Below are 15,393 nucleotides of genomic sequence, written 5' to 3' on the forward strand. Positions count from 1 at the left end.
TGGGGTGACATTCAGCTTTCTCTATAAAATGTCTAATCCTGGTCTGTGAAGATTACCACTCTGCTCCAGAAATCCAGCACACTCGTCTTTCTAGCTTCCTTGAACTTCGGAAAAAAACCAGGTAAATGATTGCATCATATTCCCAGATCATTTGTTCCGACCGTCTGCATGTCCACCTGTGTTTATCCAGCCGGCTCGCTTTCACAGCTGCCAACTTCAATGTTCCTTTGTTGACGGGGATCTAAAGCAGCCACATCCTCTCCGAGATCATACTGCTTCAAATTTGCAGAAATGACCGTCAAAGGTTTTATTACGTTTAGCTGCCACAGCAATGCACGACATTGTCCCTGTCGCCCACCCCACCCTGCTGCCCCAAACCTTGACAAAAGCAGGATACCAGATTTTCTTCCCATCACTTCTTCTTCTTCGCTCCAGGTTTCCCTTTGCCCTTCTTCCCTTTGTCTTTGGCTGTTGGCTCTTCTTCCAAGGCCTTCTTGAGGTTCTTGTAAGGACCAAGGAACCTGCGGACCATCATGCCTCTCCACCACGCCTGTAGCTGAAATCGAGGAGGAGGAATGCGGGGTCGGGGGCCTGTGCGAACTGCCAGCCACTCCGCAAGCCTGGTTAATCGCAAGACTCCTGAGAATGATTTCTGGGTCAAGTCCAGTTTCCCCACCTCCTGATTCTCCCACCTCCTGAACCAGCCTGCCTTGAATCCCGAGTGCCACCTGCTGCCTGCCTGAAATCACTCATCGCGTCCAGTGCCCTCACTCATCGCACGGCTACCAGCTCAAGCTGCAGAAAGCGGCTGCCTTGGACGGACTCCAAGGAGGCATCCGGGTGGGAAAGAACTAGCGTCTGTTCCATGGAAGGGTGTCCATCCTTCCAAGATATCCTTTGGTAGCCCAGATCGGAAGATCAGCTGTTCCACCAAGGAGAATACAGGAGCTGGGGTTGGGCCCAGGTTTCTGGTTCTCCGCGAGGCCTCCCTCTCTCACATCGGCAGCGGAAGACGGGTCACCCTGACCGGCACGTAACAGATCTTCCCTTTCCTTCTTTCCAAAGGGTGTTAATGTATATGACGTACTGCATACTGGGAATGCCCAGTTAATGTCATGCTGTACCCAGACAGACGATGGTGAGGAGGTGCTCCGCAGACAGCAAGGACCGCGGCGACCATTTCTGGCTTCCTTGGCGCTGCCGTTCCCCCTGCTCCGTTGCGGCCTCCACACCAGACCCGCAGCTGATCGGACGCCAAGAGCCGGCCTCGAACTCCACAGTGGGCAACTCGCTCTCCCAACGTCATGGCCTGAAACTCCACCCTAGCCAGCACAGCCCATGGCGAGGGATGATGGGACTTGTCGGCCAAATTATCTCTAGGGTTACACGTTACCCAGCCTGTTGCGTCCACGTCTGTGGATCCCGCCAGGAATGTGCAAGGCGACTTTCAGAGGAGAAGAGCTGCCCGGTGGAGGGAGGATGTGATCACCCCCAGGGAAACTGCAGTTTGTAAGGAGGCTGGGAGGGAATGGCTGCGCTTCACGGCGTTCCCGACACGAGCCCACTACTCTTAAAGCCCGTTTAGGCCTTTTTGTGTGCCTTAATCGCCGGGCTCATCGAGCGATGGTTAAAGACCATCCCCGGCCTGCCTTTGGACGGAAGTCACGGGCAGGGGTGGGCATCCCATCCCCGGCCTGCCTCCCGCCCTCGGGGCAGTTTCGGAAGCCCTCGACAAGCCCAGACCTCTGGCAGGAGCAACCTGCCCTTTGCCTGGCAGCCAGTGGGGGGGGGGGAGCGTGGGCGACGGACTAATGAAAGGGGTGGTCTGGCCTGCAAGTCCTCAGCAGAAGAGGAGGCTTCCCGCCCCTGCTGCAGGGTGAAGCGGAGAGATGCAATGCCCCCGTGAGCTGTGGGGCAGGGATGGAAAAGGCTGCGACGGATTTCTCTTCCCCTGCCCTGCTCACAGGCTGGTCCAGCTTACCTTTAAGAGGCTCTTTGCCTCCAGGGCATCCTGCTCCACCTTCTTCCGCGCACGCTCCTTTTCCTTTCGGTCCTCAATTATGGCTTGCTCACATGCGAGGCACTGCAGGAAGGCAAGGGATGCGCTTAGAACAGGCGCAGGCAACATGGCCGTAGCTACCACAAGAATCGCCTGTTGGACTTGCACGCACGTGTGCCGCCACCTCATCATTCACACTTCCTCTGCCCCTTTTCGTCGGCGTCCCTCTTTCTTGGCAGCTGATGGACTCGGTGGCCGTGCCTCCATGTCCACACATCCCTGCCTTACTGTGGACCACAGAGGACTAGGAGCCTGCCCTGACCCGTTCCTCTTTGAACAGGTGGCTGCAGCCAGAAGCCGCACCTGCTTTTCTTCCCACCTGTTTGGCCAGTTCCTGGAGGGCCGCCTGGTCAGCTGCTCTGGAAGACTTCAGGGCGTTGAGGGCTTGCTGCTTGGCTTCCGTGTCCTTCTCGTACTTCTCCATCCAGTACTCGAGCTTCTCTTCAATGCTCTGGTTAGGATATAATCACATGGGCACTGAGCACGGTCCTCCTGCCCCCCTCAATGTGCAGGATGTGCCTTGGATACATTATGGGATGATGAGCGATTCAAGGACTTGCCCAATGGACGGAGCCCCGTGATGTGAGTGGAGAGCACTCGTGGTCTGTGTGCCAGGCCGTATACTCGTGTGGGAAGGGCTGCGTGGCAGTCAGAAGTGCAGAGGGGCCTGGAAGGGGAGCCCGAGGGTACACAGCAGGCATGGCGATCTGGAGCAAGTATTGCTTATGCAACGGCTGTACCACCCGTAGCCGAGGCTCTCTGGGCAGTTTAGGACAACACATTAAAAATACAACATAAAATGCACCGTATTAAAACATCGCAGAAAGCTTCCCATACAAAATTTAAAATCTAATCTAAAACCGATACAAACAAGAATCAGTAAACTGAAGAAAATCTTAAGAGTTGTTTAGCAGCTAACACGTCCCAGTAAACTAACTGAATGCTCGGCAGTAGAGGACAGTTTTCCCTGGTGCCGGGAAGGCAGGAACCAAGCAGGCCTCATGGGACCTTATTCCGTACGTGGGGAGCCACCAGTTCTGGGCTTCAGCTCCCAGGAGCCTCTGAGAGCCCTTACGGCCATTGGTCAGGGATGCAGGGAGCCGACATCCAAAGCACCTGCAGTTCTGCTTCCCACCTCGGGGCCTCCTGCCCCCGCACTGGAAGGATCCCATTGCGCTCACATCTGGGCAGTGGGTTTCCTACAGCCAGCTGGGTGGCGACTGTGTACGCCCAACACCAGTCCCTTGGTCGGATTCAGCAGGGCTCTTGCCATGTACCCGCCTGGATGCTTTCTGTATCTGATGTCTGTCGTGATTCCCACAACCAGCACCAAATGAGTGACGTTATGCTTGAGCCCTGGTTCTCAGTGAGGTAGTCAGCTTCTGTTTGGGCTGTAACCAGGGCAGAGTGGAGTGTTGGGGGAAACTGCAGGTAAGCCAAACAGCCTGACCTGCCCCTGCAAAACCCCCCTGGCCTCTGGATTTCATCAATATGGAACTATTCTTAAATTGCCTGCCTGGCCGTCCAATGTATGCAGAACGTAGGGTATCAAAAATGTCTTGGGTCACAGCCCTGGTTGCCCTGCTGGTGCTGACTCGTGTGGTCAGCCCCCCCACCCACCCCCCAATCTCCCCAAAATCCTGTGCACAGAATTCTAGATGGCAGCAGAGATGGCCTTAACAGCCTTTCTCTGCAGCGCTAGTTCTGCACTGCTTTAAAACAGATGCTGTAATCAGAGAAAGTGGGCTAGGAATAAAACCAGTGTTTCCTGTGATGCAGCGGGGTGGCCTGCCTCCTGCCCCCAGCAACACGGGTGCCGGTTAACGCAGGAGAGGCCAGCCGCAGGAGCCCGCTTCTAGGCCTCGGTGCTTGGAAGCTCCAGCCTGGGCTTTCTATGGTTCACCCACAGGAATGGCATGTCACCTTCCACGCCCTTGTTAGTGAATGTGAAGCCATCCAAGGTGTCGAAAGTGTCAGACGCTGAGGGGACGACATCACAAGCGTGGCACAGCGGGCAAGGAGGTACACCCGGCCTCCGGCTACAGAGCGGATGGCATGAGGTACACTTGCAGCAGAACAGGCTAAAGGGAACACCAGAAAACTGCCACCCACCATTTGCTGTTGCTTAAGGAAACTCTCAATATCCAGATGGACGCGGATCTCTTGCTCAGTTTGGTTTCTCAGTTTCTGCAGTGGGGAAAAGAGAGTATGCGTCGAACATTCTTTGGCTCTCTGCAAATACATCTAAAATTCTGGGGTCTACCGCTCCGAGAAAGCCGTGCATCCTGACACACGGCATGCGGAGGTTTTGTTTATGGCCCGGCAATTGTGCAGCTGTTGCCCAGAGCCGCCATCTGTAAACTGCCCTCGCATTCACCACCTCGTGCCTTGGCTGCCCGTGCCATGAATGACGCGTGGAGGCGAAGAAGAGGAGGGGGCTCCAGGCAAGCCCCACAAACAAGTCAGCGAGCGAGAATGATGGGCACTCCCAAAAAGGAAGCGAAGGGGTCGAAGCAAGCGTGGGAAGCCCCGGCTGCAGCAAGGCGCAAGGAGAAAAACGGCCAGCTTTCAAGCTGCCATCGGGGTTGGGATCGGGCAGCAGGGGCAGCTGTGGCTCCTCGGGATTCCCATTAACTCTGTGGGACAACACTCTGGGGCACCTTCGAGAGGGGGCCACACCTGCCTGGACTGAGGCTAAGGCAAAGGGCAGCTGCTTTACAGGCGGAAGGTGCATCGCCAGCACCCCCAGTTTGAGGACCACGGAGCAAGCAAGAGGGAAGATGTCTGCCCCGGAACCCCGACGGAGAAAAGGCGAGGCCAGACAGACTCCTAGCCGGATGTCCCCGAAGGCGTCTTCCTGTGACACCGGTGGGAGCGTGTCCTCTCCTGGTTCCAGCCCCGTGACACGGGTAGTCCCCCTGGGGTGCTGCCAGCATCTGGGGCGTGGGCAGCTGGTATCGGATCAGAGCACCAGGACCCAGGCAACCGGGATGCTATATGGGCCTAGTCCAAATCGCAGTCCAGGAGTCCAGAGGTTGAGGCCGGTAACAGTAGGACAAGGCAAGTCAGTCTGAATGGCAAAGAGCAGCCGAGGCCAGTCAGGAAGACCAGGGAGACGAGCTGGCACAAGAACCGAAGGTGGAGCAGGCGAAGCTCTGGAAGCCCCACAGGGTCCGGAAGTGGAGGCAGCGGCAAGGCGAAGGGCGGCTTCCGGAAACGGGCTCCAGAAGGCACAGAGAGCACCAGCAGCATGAAGGACCTTTGTCGCTGAGGCAGCATCTGAAGGGAGGAGCCGGTTCTGCACCAGCTCTTCCCTCGGGGCTCCCGGTGGTGCTCCCAACATCCCAGGTGGCTGCGATCGATCGATCGACTGTGGGCCCCGTCCTGCGACCCCAGGGCTGCTATTCCGGTCTCTGGCCCAAAGAGGGCGCCCTGGTGCTGCCTCAGAACCTCCCGGGAGCCCTGCGAGCTGCACCAGGACCCCACAGCAGGGGCAGCAAGGCAGTGCACGACGCAGAGCGGAGGCTGCCCCACTGCAGAGGTCACCCCGGGCGGCGTGCCGCGGCTGTGCTCTGCGCCCTACGAATGATCGGTGTGGCTCGGGAAGACGAGACGTTCGTTCGGGACTTTTGCGGGTGGTGGCCAGAGCGCAGGGTCCCGGGTGTCCTCAGCCGCCGTGTTCCATCCGCAGGAGCAACCCGCCTCGCAGGATGGCCAGCGTGGCAAAACAAGGGCCGTGGCCGCCCCCTCCGCAGCCGCTGCTGCACTGAGTGCCCAGCGGTGCTCCAGGGAAGCACACGGCGCCTGCATCCCGGGACGGGCCCCTCCGGAGGGCGAGCGCCAGGGAGTCTGTCGCCTCCATGCCCAGTGGCCCCCCCCCCAGAGGCATCCGGCTGCCTGCTCGTGGAAAGGGGATGCGGGGATGGCCTGGCTTTTGGTTTCGCCAGGCGAGGGCCCTCGTGCTTCCCTACAGCAGGTTGGAGATGCGGCGGGAGGAGCTGCCAGCAGCGACCCCACAGGAAGTGGGCTGGACTGGCCCTCAGGAGCCCAGTCCTGCAACTGAACGATGGCTAGACAGGCCTGCGGCGGCGCTGAAGCGACTCCCTGTCACGAGCCGGTCTGCCCAGCTCTGGCCCTCGGGAGCCCGAGTCCCCCGGCCAGCCACAGAGGAGTGCAATCCAGCAGCAGGCTGGGGACACCTGGGCTAGAGCCGCCCCCCCCGCCGCCGCCGCCACACCCTTCACCTCAATCTCGTTCTGCAGGTCGTTCTCCGCAGCAGAGCACCTCTTCTGCACCTGGGCCACCTGCAGCTCTGTGTCCTTCTTGACGTAGCGGCTTTCCATGTCGGTTTTCGCCTTCATCTCTTGCAGCTGGTCTTTCAGGTAGGCAATCATCTCATTCCGGTTCTGTGGGAGAGGGAGCAGCGGGAGCGTGAGTGGCTGCCCAGGCACTCCGCCCCACCCGCCGAGGTCCTCTGCGATAATCCTCGGAAGTCCACTTCTGGAAGGCTGATGCCGGCTGCCCACGGGACTTTCTCTGTGATGGCCCCTGAGCCGTGGAATGAGAGGGCGCCTGAGTTCCCAAAGTCCCACCTCAAGAAGGAGGTGAAGGCATATCTCTCCCGACAGGCCTTCCCAGATCAGTTCTCGTGTCAGTTTTATTCGATATGCCATCTTAGTCAATGCAACTCACTGTTGGTTTTAATTTCTTGTAAACCGCACGGAGCCATCAGGGACTGACAGATGGATCACTGTATTCAGGACTGAAAAAGAGCTGAACTGTTCTGTGAAGCACTTGAAGTTTTGCAAAATGAAACGGTCCGCTCCTCCATTGCTGTATTGTAACATGCCTGGTTCTGAAGCGCCAGAGGCCCCATATTAACACCCCGTGAAGTGGGCAGAAGGCCCTTCAGCCAGGTTCTCTGCCAGGGATTTATACCATTCAATCTTACCAAAATGCACACATTTTAAAACAAAAAAATTTGAACAGTTAACACAGCATGCAGTGAAGAGTACCCCTGTAAAAAACTTGTAATCTGTTCAAGTCCTTGGCTATCCTAAAAGCCTCAGCATAAAGGGCTGTCTTAACCTGGTGCCGAAAAGATCTCAAGCTTGGCCCCAGCCAAGCCTCAGTGGGAAGATCATTCTCTAACTGCGGGGCCGCCACAGAGAAAGCCCTCCCTCTTGCTGCTTTCGGCACCCGGAGGAAGGCCCCGATTGTCGAGTGTGGTGCCCAGGCAGACAGTGCCTGGGAGAGGCTCTCCACCCATCAAGCACTGTGAGCTTCGGGTGTGCACGGCCCTGTAGGTGAAAGCCAGCGCCCTGAACTGAGCTCAGAAGTATGCGAGCAGCCAGGAGCGGCCGGCCAGGACCGCTGTCACGTGTTCAGACCGGCAGGTCCCAGCTATCACTCGGGCTGCCACAGCTGCGCAAGCGGCAGCGGTCTTCAAGGGCAGCCCCACGTGCAGTGCAGTGCAGTCATCTAGGGAGTTCTTAACCCCCTGGAGTAATTAAGAGCCAGCAGAGTGCAGAGGGTGGCTGGCGGGCACACTGGGATTCGAGGCAGCAGCTCAAGGAACAGAAGCGCCCTTGCATGTGGGACACGGGGTGGTGCTTAGCCGCGCCTGGCAAGACGTTCTCGGGGCCAGCGCCGCCTCCCCAGGAATCCCAGGGGCCAAGTGCGCTGCACCAGCTCCTCCCCCCAAGCCCCCCGCCGACTGGCACGGGGAAACACAGGAGCCCCTCCACTGTAAACAGAGCAGTGACCAGCGAACGGCACGGTGCTGGAGGGAAACACTGCATGGGACAGCCTCCCTCCCCAGGGCCCCCCCTCCCCAGAAAGAAGCCTTTGACACCAGCGCCCCCCCCCCCCCAGAAAGAGCGGGGCAGAACGCTCTCCCGCTGCTCCATGAGTGGCCGCAGGCACACGCCGGGTGATCACGGGATCCCTGTGCTGGCCAGGCCCCGTGTGACAGGAGGGTCCGGTGGCGCGCGCACCCAGGGCATTTCCAGGGCAGAGCTGGGCTCTGTGTGGTTCTCAGGCTTGCCCAGCTCACCTGCACCTCAAAGTCCATTTCCTTCTTGACGTCACTGAGCTGCTTCTGCAGACACTTGATCTTCTTCCGCCCCATCTCCTCCCTGGAAGAGTGGAGAGAAAGCGGGAGCTCCCACGGTCCCCTGGGGCACCGCCAGCCAGCCCCTGCCGTGGACGCGAGAGGGAGCTTCCTGGCAGGTGCCCCTTCCTCGCCAGCCGGCAGCAGCCGGGCAGCTTATCCCTATGTCCGTGTCCCACCCGTCTACTGAAATCCCCCGGGGTCTCTTGCGGGAATCTTCCTCCTCTCCACCATCCCATCCGCACAGCCCTGTGAGGCAGGCGAGGCTGGCCGAGAGTCACAAGTGGGGACTAGAGTCTGGGTCCGCTGGGCCACCCTGGCTCCCTCCAACGCTGGAAGGGGGCCACTGGAAGTCTCGTTGCGCACCGCCTGCCTTCCAGGGGGTGATGATTTCGAGGGCGAGGCCACCTGGCGGGGTGGCTGCTGGGAGAGAGCAGGTGGAGACGGAAGGCGCCTTTGCTATGTTCTTGGAAAGATACCAGCCGCACCCTGGACAAGCACAGGGGCACTTCTGCAAGCCGGAAGGTCCCTCAGCGAGGCGGATCCCCCCCCCCGGCTCCTCCCCCATGTTGCGTGCTCTGCCCACTCCCTACAGCTGCAGGGACGCCGCCTCCGCCTTCCGCGGGGGCAGAACGTTTTCACGGCCCAGGACACTGTCTCCTCTTGCTGGCTGCCACCGACGGAACTGCGCTTCGGCCGCCCTGCCAGTGTGAAAGGCCAAGCAGGGGCCCTTTCCCACAAAAAGCAGCTCCAGAACAAGCCCCGCGGGGGAAGGGGCTTCCCTGGCTACCCTGCCTGCTGCAGGCACTGCGCCTCCCTGTCTTCCGAGGCAGAAGCCCAGGAAGGAAAGAGACCCTGAGCAGACAGAGGGCACCCCCTGGCGAACCCTGGTCGGCTCCAGCGACCCGGCACGTTCACAGAGGAGCGGTCTGCCCTTCACACGACAGCATCTCTTGTACCAGAAGCAAGCGGTGCCATCAAAACAGTCCGTTTGCTGAGTTGAGAGGAGAGTGGCTTGTATACTTTGGCGTCTTCCCAGTTTAAAAGGCCCTGCAAGCAGCCTAGCAGGGAAGGACCGCCGGTTGGAAGAGCAGGCGCTGACTCAGGCAGCGGTCCTTCCACACAACACCCTTTACCTGAAGATGAGGTTCTGGATGTGGGCCCTCAGATCCTTTTCTCTACTGACCGCCAGCTGCAGGGTGTGAAAGGTCCCCAGCGTCAGCAGCTCGTCCTTGCTGTCTTCAAGCACGTCGTTCGCTTGCTGCCTGCCAGACAGGACAGACGGCTGCTGAATTGCGATATTAATTAAATGCAGTGGAGCGAGATGCCCTTTGCAAGTGGGGCAAGTGCTCGGAGGCCGTTCTGCCATGAGGCATCTGGAGGCAACCAGTTCCGCCAGTGGATCTGGGCATCGCTGAGGTTGGTAGAGCGGAAGACAGGACGAGACCCACGAGAATGTTTTCTGGGCAAGCCCCACCAACATAAGCAGGAGTGGTCAAGAACCAGCGAACGTCCTGGTGGATTGGGCCTGTATTAATCAGGGGAGGAAGGCTACTGCCTCCAGCCACTGTCCCTCAAGTGCCCAGATGTTTTCCTGGGCTTCTTCAAGAATCCAGCATCCCAAGAAATGTGGGGGTGATGAGAATCTGCTGGGCTCTGAGGGCTCATGTGTCAGTGGCACTCCAGCTTCTTGGTTGCAGGAGGAAAATGAGAAGGGACTTGGCTTCCCGCGGCATCGGCAGCCACCCACACACTCATGGGGGCCCTCTGTGGTTCTCATCTGGCTGTCCTACTGAGGCACACGGCCCAGCAAATTATCTTTTGGGCTTCCTTGGCAGAGGACTCTCTGGAAGGCCTCTGAGGCTCACAGGACTCACCTGTCAGCTTGGACCTTTTTGAGGTTGTCTGCAGACACAGCGCTCTGTTTGGTAGCCATGTTGAAGAGGTGGTTGGACCTCTTCAGGTCACTGCTGGTTTCCTGCAGCTGTCGCCCGAGGTCCGCGATTTTGCCGAGTTCAAGCGGGACCTTCGCCTGGCTCTCTGCCCGAGTGTCCATGAGGGTCTTGTATTTGATGCTCAGCGCTTTCTGGTTCTCGGTGATGTTCTTGATCTCCATCTCATCAAGCTGAACAGGAAGCCAAGGAGAGATTCAGGAACATCAGGAACAAGAGGAGACAAAGCACACGGCCCACGTTGGCGGGGTGACCAGGGGGTGCCCTCTTCCTTCCAGCCCAGCTCCTGGAGGCAAGCAGGCCCAGGGGGCGCTTCCCTTCAGGCGCTCCTCATGGACCGCCTTCGCCTAGCTGCCCTTGGAACGAACCAGGGGGACCCCCACATTCGCCTTTCAAGGCTGCAGCACAAGTGCCTCCCCAGTGCTCCCCCTTATTGCTCATGTTGGCAATAACATTAACCATGGCCAGTGGTCTTTGGGGGTTTAATTTAACTGGGATGACGGCATTTCTTCTCCGGAGTCAGGGTGTCAGCGTGAACCTGGAGCTGGAACAGCAGCCAGGGAAGACTGGAAGGAGAAAAGGAAAGCCACGGAGGGAGCGGATAGTTTCGTCGTCATTGCAATGTGCTGTCAAGTCGTCCCTGTCATCCAGTGGCCATAACAGTGAGCGCCCGCCAAGATGTCCTGTCCTGGACAGCACTGCTTGCTCTTGTCAGCTCAGCTGCAGCTTCCCCAATGGAGTCCACACATCATGATTCATATAATGGGGGGAAAACTCAGCAAGGCTGGTACCCATTGGAGAAGGGCCAACAGAATGGCATAAAATAAAAATATAATTCTAGAAAGGGATTACCCTGGGGTAGTTCACGAGGCAGGACAGAAATGCTGCCTCACGTGGGAAAGAGCACGCCTACTGCCCCGCCGCCCCCAGCTGCCCTTCCATGACGGCACGAGGCACTTACATTGCTGACATCCTTCCTGCCCTCGTAGGAAACGGGCATGATGTAGCCAAGGATGGTGAGCTGGTCTGTGCAGTCCTCCAGCAGCGCGGAGAGGCGTACCGCGTCCAGAGGGGTGAGCTTGGCTGGCTTCAGCTGGACCTGCGCTTCCCTGGGCAGAAGAGAGCACACGCGTCTGTCCAAAGGCCACAGGAGAGTCAAAGGCCGGCACCTTTCCAGCTGTGCGGCAGGCAGCCAGCTCGGTGGTCAGGTTAGCCGATGCCGTGAATGGTCACATTCCATCCCTGGCATTTGCTAGACAAACAGCTCCTGGCGGCTTTGGAAAGGAGACACCTGTGGGCTAGAACAGCTCCTGACCCCCTTTGTGGCAGGTCAGCTCCTTCAAATCCAGAAGGACCAAGCGAGTCGGGGAGGGGCGACAGCTGAACGGCAGAAGGACTGAGAAAAAGATCTCGCTGGAGACCCTGTGGGGAAGCGTCTGTCCCGGACGAAATACACGCAGAGTCACGTGTGTTCAAGGGTGATTTGCTCAGGAAGCCTCTTTGAGCGCCATCAGCCTGACACAGACTGGTGCATCCGGATGCAGCACGGATCTGCACACAGGGAGCCCTGCGCTGGTCGCTTTTCTCCTCCTCGGTTCGTGCACAAAACCAGAATGATAGTGAGTGGAGAGGAAAACTGGCAGGGGCAGGCCATGCCCATCTAACCTTGAAGGTGCGGGACGCGACTGCGGGACATGCAGCCCTGCATGGGAGCAGGGGGTCCATTCCCTTGACTCCCAACCGCACCTGTGCGGAGCCTACGGGCCTCCAGCTGACGGCAGCGGTCCGCAACGGGGAGGCCTCCTTGCCCAAACGGGGCTCGTGCCAACGGTGCCGAGGCCATCTGCGGAGAAGGGGGGCCCAGGAGGCCAGTGGGGAGCAGAGGCCAGCAGGGGACTGGGGGAGCCTGCTGGGAACGACTGGGCGGGCTGTGTGTGCACACACACGAGAAAAAGCAGGAGGAACGTTGGAGGCATCCTGAAAAGCAGCGTGAGATGTCCTGTGTCTGCAGTTAAGGGACGGGTGCGCATGCGTGGTGGCATGATGGGGGTTGCAGGCAGCACACCTGGAAAGCACCTGCAGGGTCGTGGCAGAAGGCCTCTGTCCCTCGAGGCGCTTGGGGCGTGGTGTGCTCCGGTTCCTCCCCCGTGCATGCCGGACTGCTTTTGCGCCAAGCTCGAAGGCCTTCCACCGCGACCCCGCAACCCTGCTGGGGAAGGCCAGGCCAGGCCACACGCCTCCTGTTCACAGTCAGACCCCGGGATCTGGCAGCATCGCTGAAGGCGCTCTAGGTAAGCCTTTTGTTCCCTCCACCTGCACCACCTCCAGCTCCCCTTCCCAAAGGCCACAGTCCGGCAGAGTGATGGGCAAGCTAAGCAAGGGGAGGGACGCTGAATAATCTTCATTTCATTGGCCTCTCCTTTTTCAGCAGCTTACAGGGTGGAAAGCAAATGGGACGGTCGCTGTCCTGAAGCCAGTGCAGGAGAAGAGGGCAAGAAGACCAGAAGGCTCCTTCTCAGCTCCAGCATGTAGAGGGAAGCGGCTGGCACGCAGCATCAAACAGATGTGGTTTTAACTTACTGGGTGTTTTGCTTTCATTGTGAGACTGTTTATTCTTACCAGTGTTTACCTACTCTCAGCCCTGGGGAAAGGGGCGACAGGAGCTGAACTAACCAACTCCGTACTAAATCAAGCCGCTCTGATTACTTGTGCTGGAGGAATTTCAGCCTTTTTCCTAGCTGACGCTCTGGCCTCTTTGTTCTTCAAAGTTGCAAGGCCCATAAAATGAAAAGCAGGAAGCATTTCCATGCCATCTGCAGCGCCCTCTTTTGGGCGGAAGAGGCCTTAACCCACTTGGGCGCCGCTTAAAGCAGGCTCCCCCAGCTTGGTGCCCTCCAGATGCGCTGGACTGCAACTCGCAGCAGCTCTGAGAACTGTAGTCTGACATGCAGGGGGCACCACACTAGGCAGCGGAGGTTTAGAGAAAACAGCCTGCTCAATTTTACAACACAATCCTACATGTGTCGACTCGAACATTCAACACAGCTTACTCCCCAATACGTGTCTTTAGGATTGCAACCTAAAAGTCATGTATGTATGCTTAAGAAATATAAAGTAGAGCTACAGACTAATCTTCCAGGAAAGGTCTCATTTCTCTGTCTGGAAAGAACTGGCAATGCAAGCCAGTTATACTGCCCCTTTCATTATTCTTGATAATATAAAAATAGAAGATAAAGAAATGGATTGGTGAACAAGAAGAGAGAGGCAACTGGTGTGTTTAATTGTTCCTAGAAACAAAGAGGGAGCCACTGAAACTGAAAATAGGTAATATGTAATATTACAAATACGTAATGATGAGCCGTGACCAGAAACCACTCCCAGCGCTTCATTTGCCCCAGCTGCTGTTTCGGGGGGCCATCCCCATGGCACCTGTGGCGGGGGCCCAAGCGAAATGTGACCGGGGTGTTAGTGGCAGTGCCAGAAAGTGCGTTGCCGACACTGACAAAGCACTGCCAGGGGCACCGGGAGCACTGCCAAATTGTGGCTGCGGTCCTTTCCACCCCACGGCCCAAACCGTCCCTGAACCCACATGCCAGTACTGTCTGTCACGGCACCCAGACAAGTGTGACAACAACACACGTCTGTCCTGAGGCAATGCATGCGCAGGGCTTCACACGAAGCACGAAGCTGGGAGCAGGGAGCGCGTGGCCCTGCGGATGGTTTTTCGTCATCGTGACCCCTGGCTGCTCAGGCTGGCAACGGGCACGCGGCTGCTGTGAAGAAGGTGAATTCCACATCGTAATAGGTATTCCACTAGTGAGCTACATTAGCAATGCCTTTTATTCTTGTGTCCCTCCAATAGCCAAAGCTTTCTGGGCAGCACACGGGAGTTAATAGATAGGATAAATGCCATGTAAAAACAGAACAGGAAAAACATTGTAACATTCCCTTTAAATGTTTTAAATTACACTTGCAAATTCGTACCAGTTGGGCCATTCCACAATGTGGGGATTACCACAGAGAAGGCTTTCCTCCTCGCTGCCACCTGATGTGGACCATAGTTTCCAGGTACATTATAGTTGGAAGAGGAGCTCCAACAGGGATTATGAGCCTCCAAGCTGTAGGGCTGTACAGGCTAGAACCAGGACCTTAAATTGGTCTTGGAAGTGTATGTGCAGCCAGTGCAAGTGGGCCAGAACAGGAGGTATATGTTTGAATTGTCTGGTCCCCGTTATTCATTCAGCGGCCACATTTTGCTCAAACTGCAGGTTCCAAAGACTTCAAGGGCAGCCCCACAAAGAGCACACTGCAGTAGTCTAGAGACTGCCAGGGTGTAGGTTACTGGAGCCAAGCTACCTTCTATCACTTCTAGACAGAAGCATAGCTGGGCCACCAGCAGACGTTGGTGGAAGGTATTTCATGGGGTGAATCCATAAAGGAAGCCCATGAACTTGGGAGAGCCGAATGGTCAGGGCTTTTTGGAGGGCTTCCATTCATAGGGTCGCCATAAGTCAGAGACGACTTCCCAGCACAAAACAACAACTTCAGGCCTCTTGAGCCCCCAAACTGACAAAGACTGATCGAGGCACACACCTCTTTCAAGAGGAGTGCATCCCCATCCAGAACAGGTTGAAAACCCACCATCTGATCAGAGGAATAACCCACTCAAAGCATCTCTCATCTTAAACTGCAATCCTGTACATGCTGGGACAGCAAAAGCCCTACAACCCCCAGCATTCCCCAGTGGTGGGGTCTCTTTTTTTTCTGTCTAGGGACACACAGGCACCAAATCGGAGACGGACGGACGGACTCCATCAAGGCAGCCCAGCCTGGAATTTGCAAGAGCTAAGCAGTGGGAGATGGCTCCACGGCACATCACAACCACATGCGCAGGTTTGCAGCTTAAGGCACACGATCAAACGCTTTTTGTAAGCGGCCCTAGGACTATTTACACAGAAGGGATGCAACGAAGCCATAATCAGTGTCTCAGATATTTCTGTCTAACGAATTATCCTCTTGGCCTTTAGGCGGGAGGGGGGGTCTCTTCTCCCCACTCCCCCCCTTTTTGGCCTTGCATCCCATTGGAAGAATAGTTACGTGAACCCCCAGCGCCTGCACGGGGGAAAGAAGGGAGAAAATGGGCTTATTTGGGGTTTATTCTGCCCTCCTTGAAGACTCACCCACGAGGCCCCCGCCCGGGCGAAGAGGTCGCCATGGTTACCGCCAAGCTGCACGCGGGGCCTCGCTGAGGCGCAGAGGTGGTCCTGACG

The 15,393-nt window shown here is 57.5% G+C and overlaps 1 protein-coding gene across 1 annotated transcript; it reads right to left on the reverse strand.

Moving 5' to 3' along the window:
- Positions 1-412: 412 nt before the first annotated feature.
- IQCG (IQ motif containing G) lies at positions 413-15,338 on the reverse strand. The gene is made up of 11 exons (XM_044456217.1): positions 15,304-15,338; positions 11,865-11,966; positions 11,085-11,232; positions 10,049-10,296; positions 9,308-9,436; positions 8,115-8,196; positions 6,304-6,465; positions 4,172-4,246; positions 2,379-2,510; positions 1,982-2,083; positions 413-556 (listed from the first exon to the last, which is right to left on the reverse strand). The coding sequence occupies exons 1-11, from the start codon at positions 15,336-15,338 to the stop codon at positions 413-415; spliced, it is 1,359 nt and encodes a 452-aa protein (XP_044312152.1).
- Positions 15,339-15,393: the final 55 nt, after the last annotated feature.

Source organism: Varanus komodoensis, unplaced genomic scaffold, assembly GCF_004798865.1.
Source record: "Varanus komodoensis strain SLA01 unplaced genomic scaffold, ASM479886v1 scaffold82, whole genome shotgun sequence".
NCBI classification, from domain to species: Eukaryota; Metazoa; Chordata; class Lepidosauria; order Squamata; family Varanidae; genus Varanus; species Varanus komodoensis.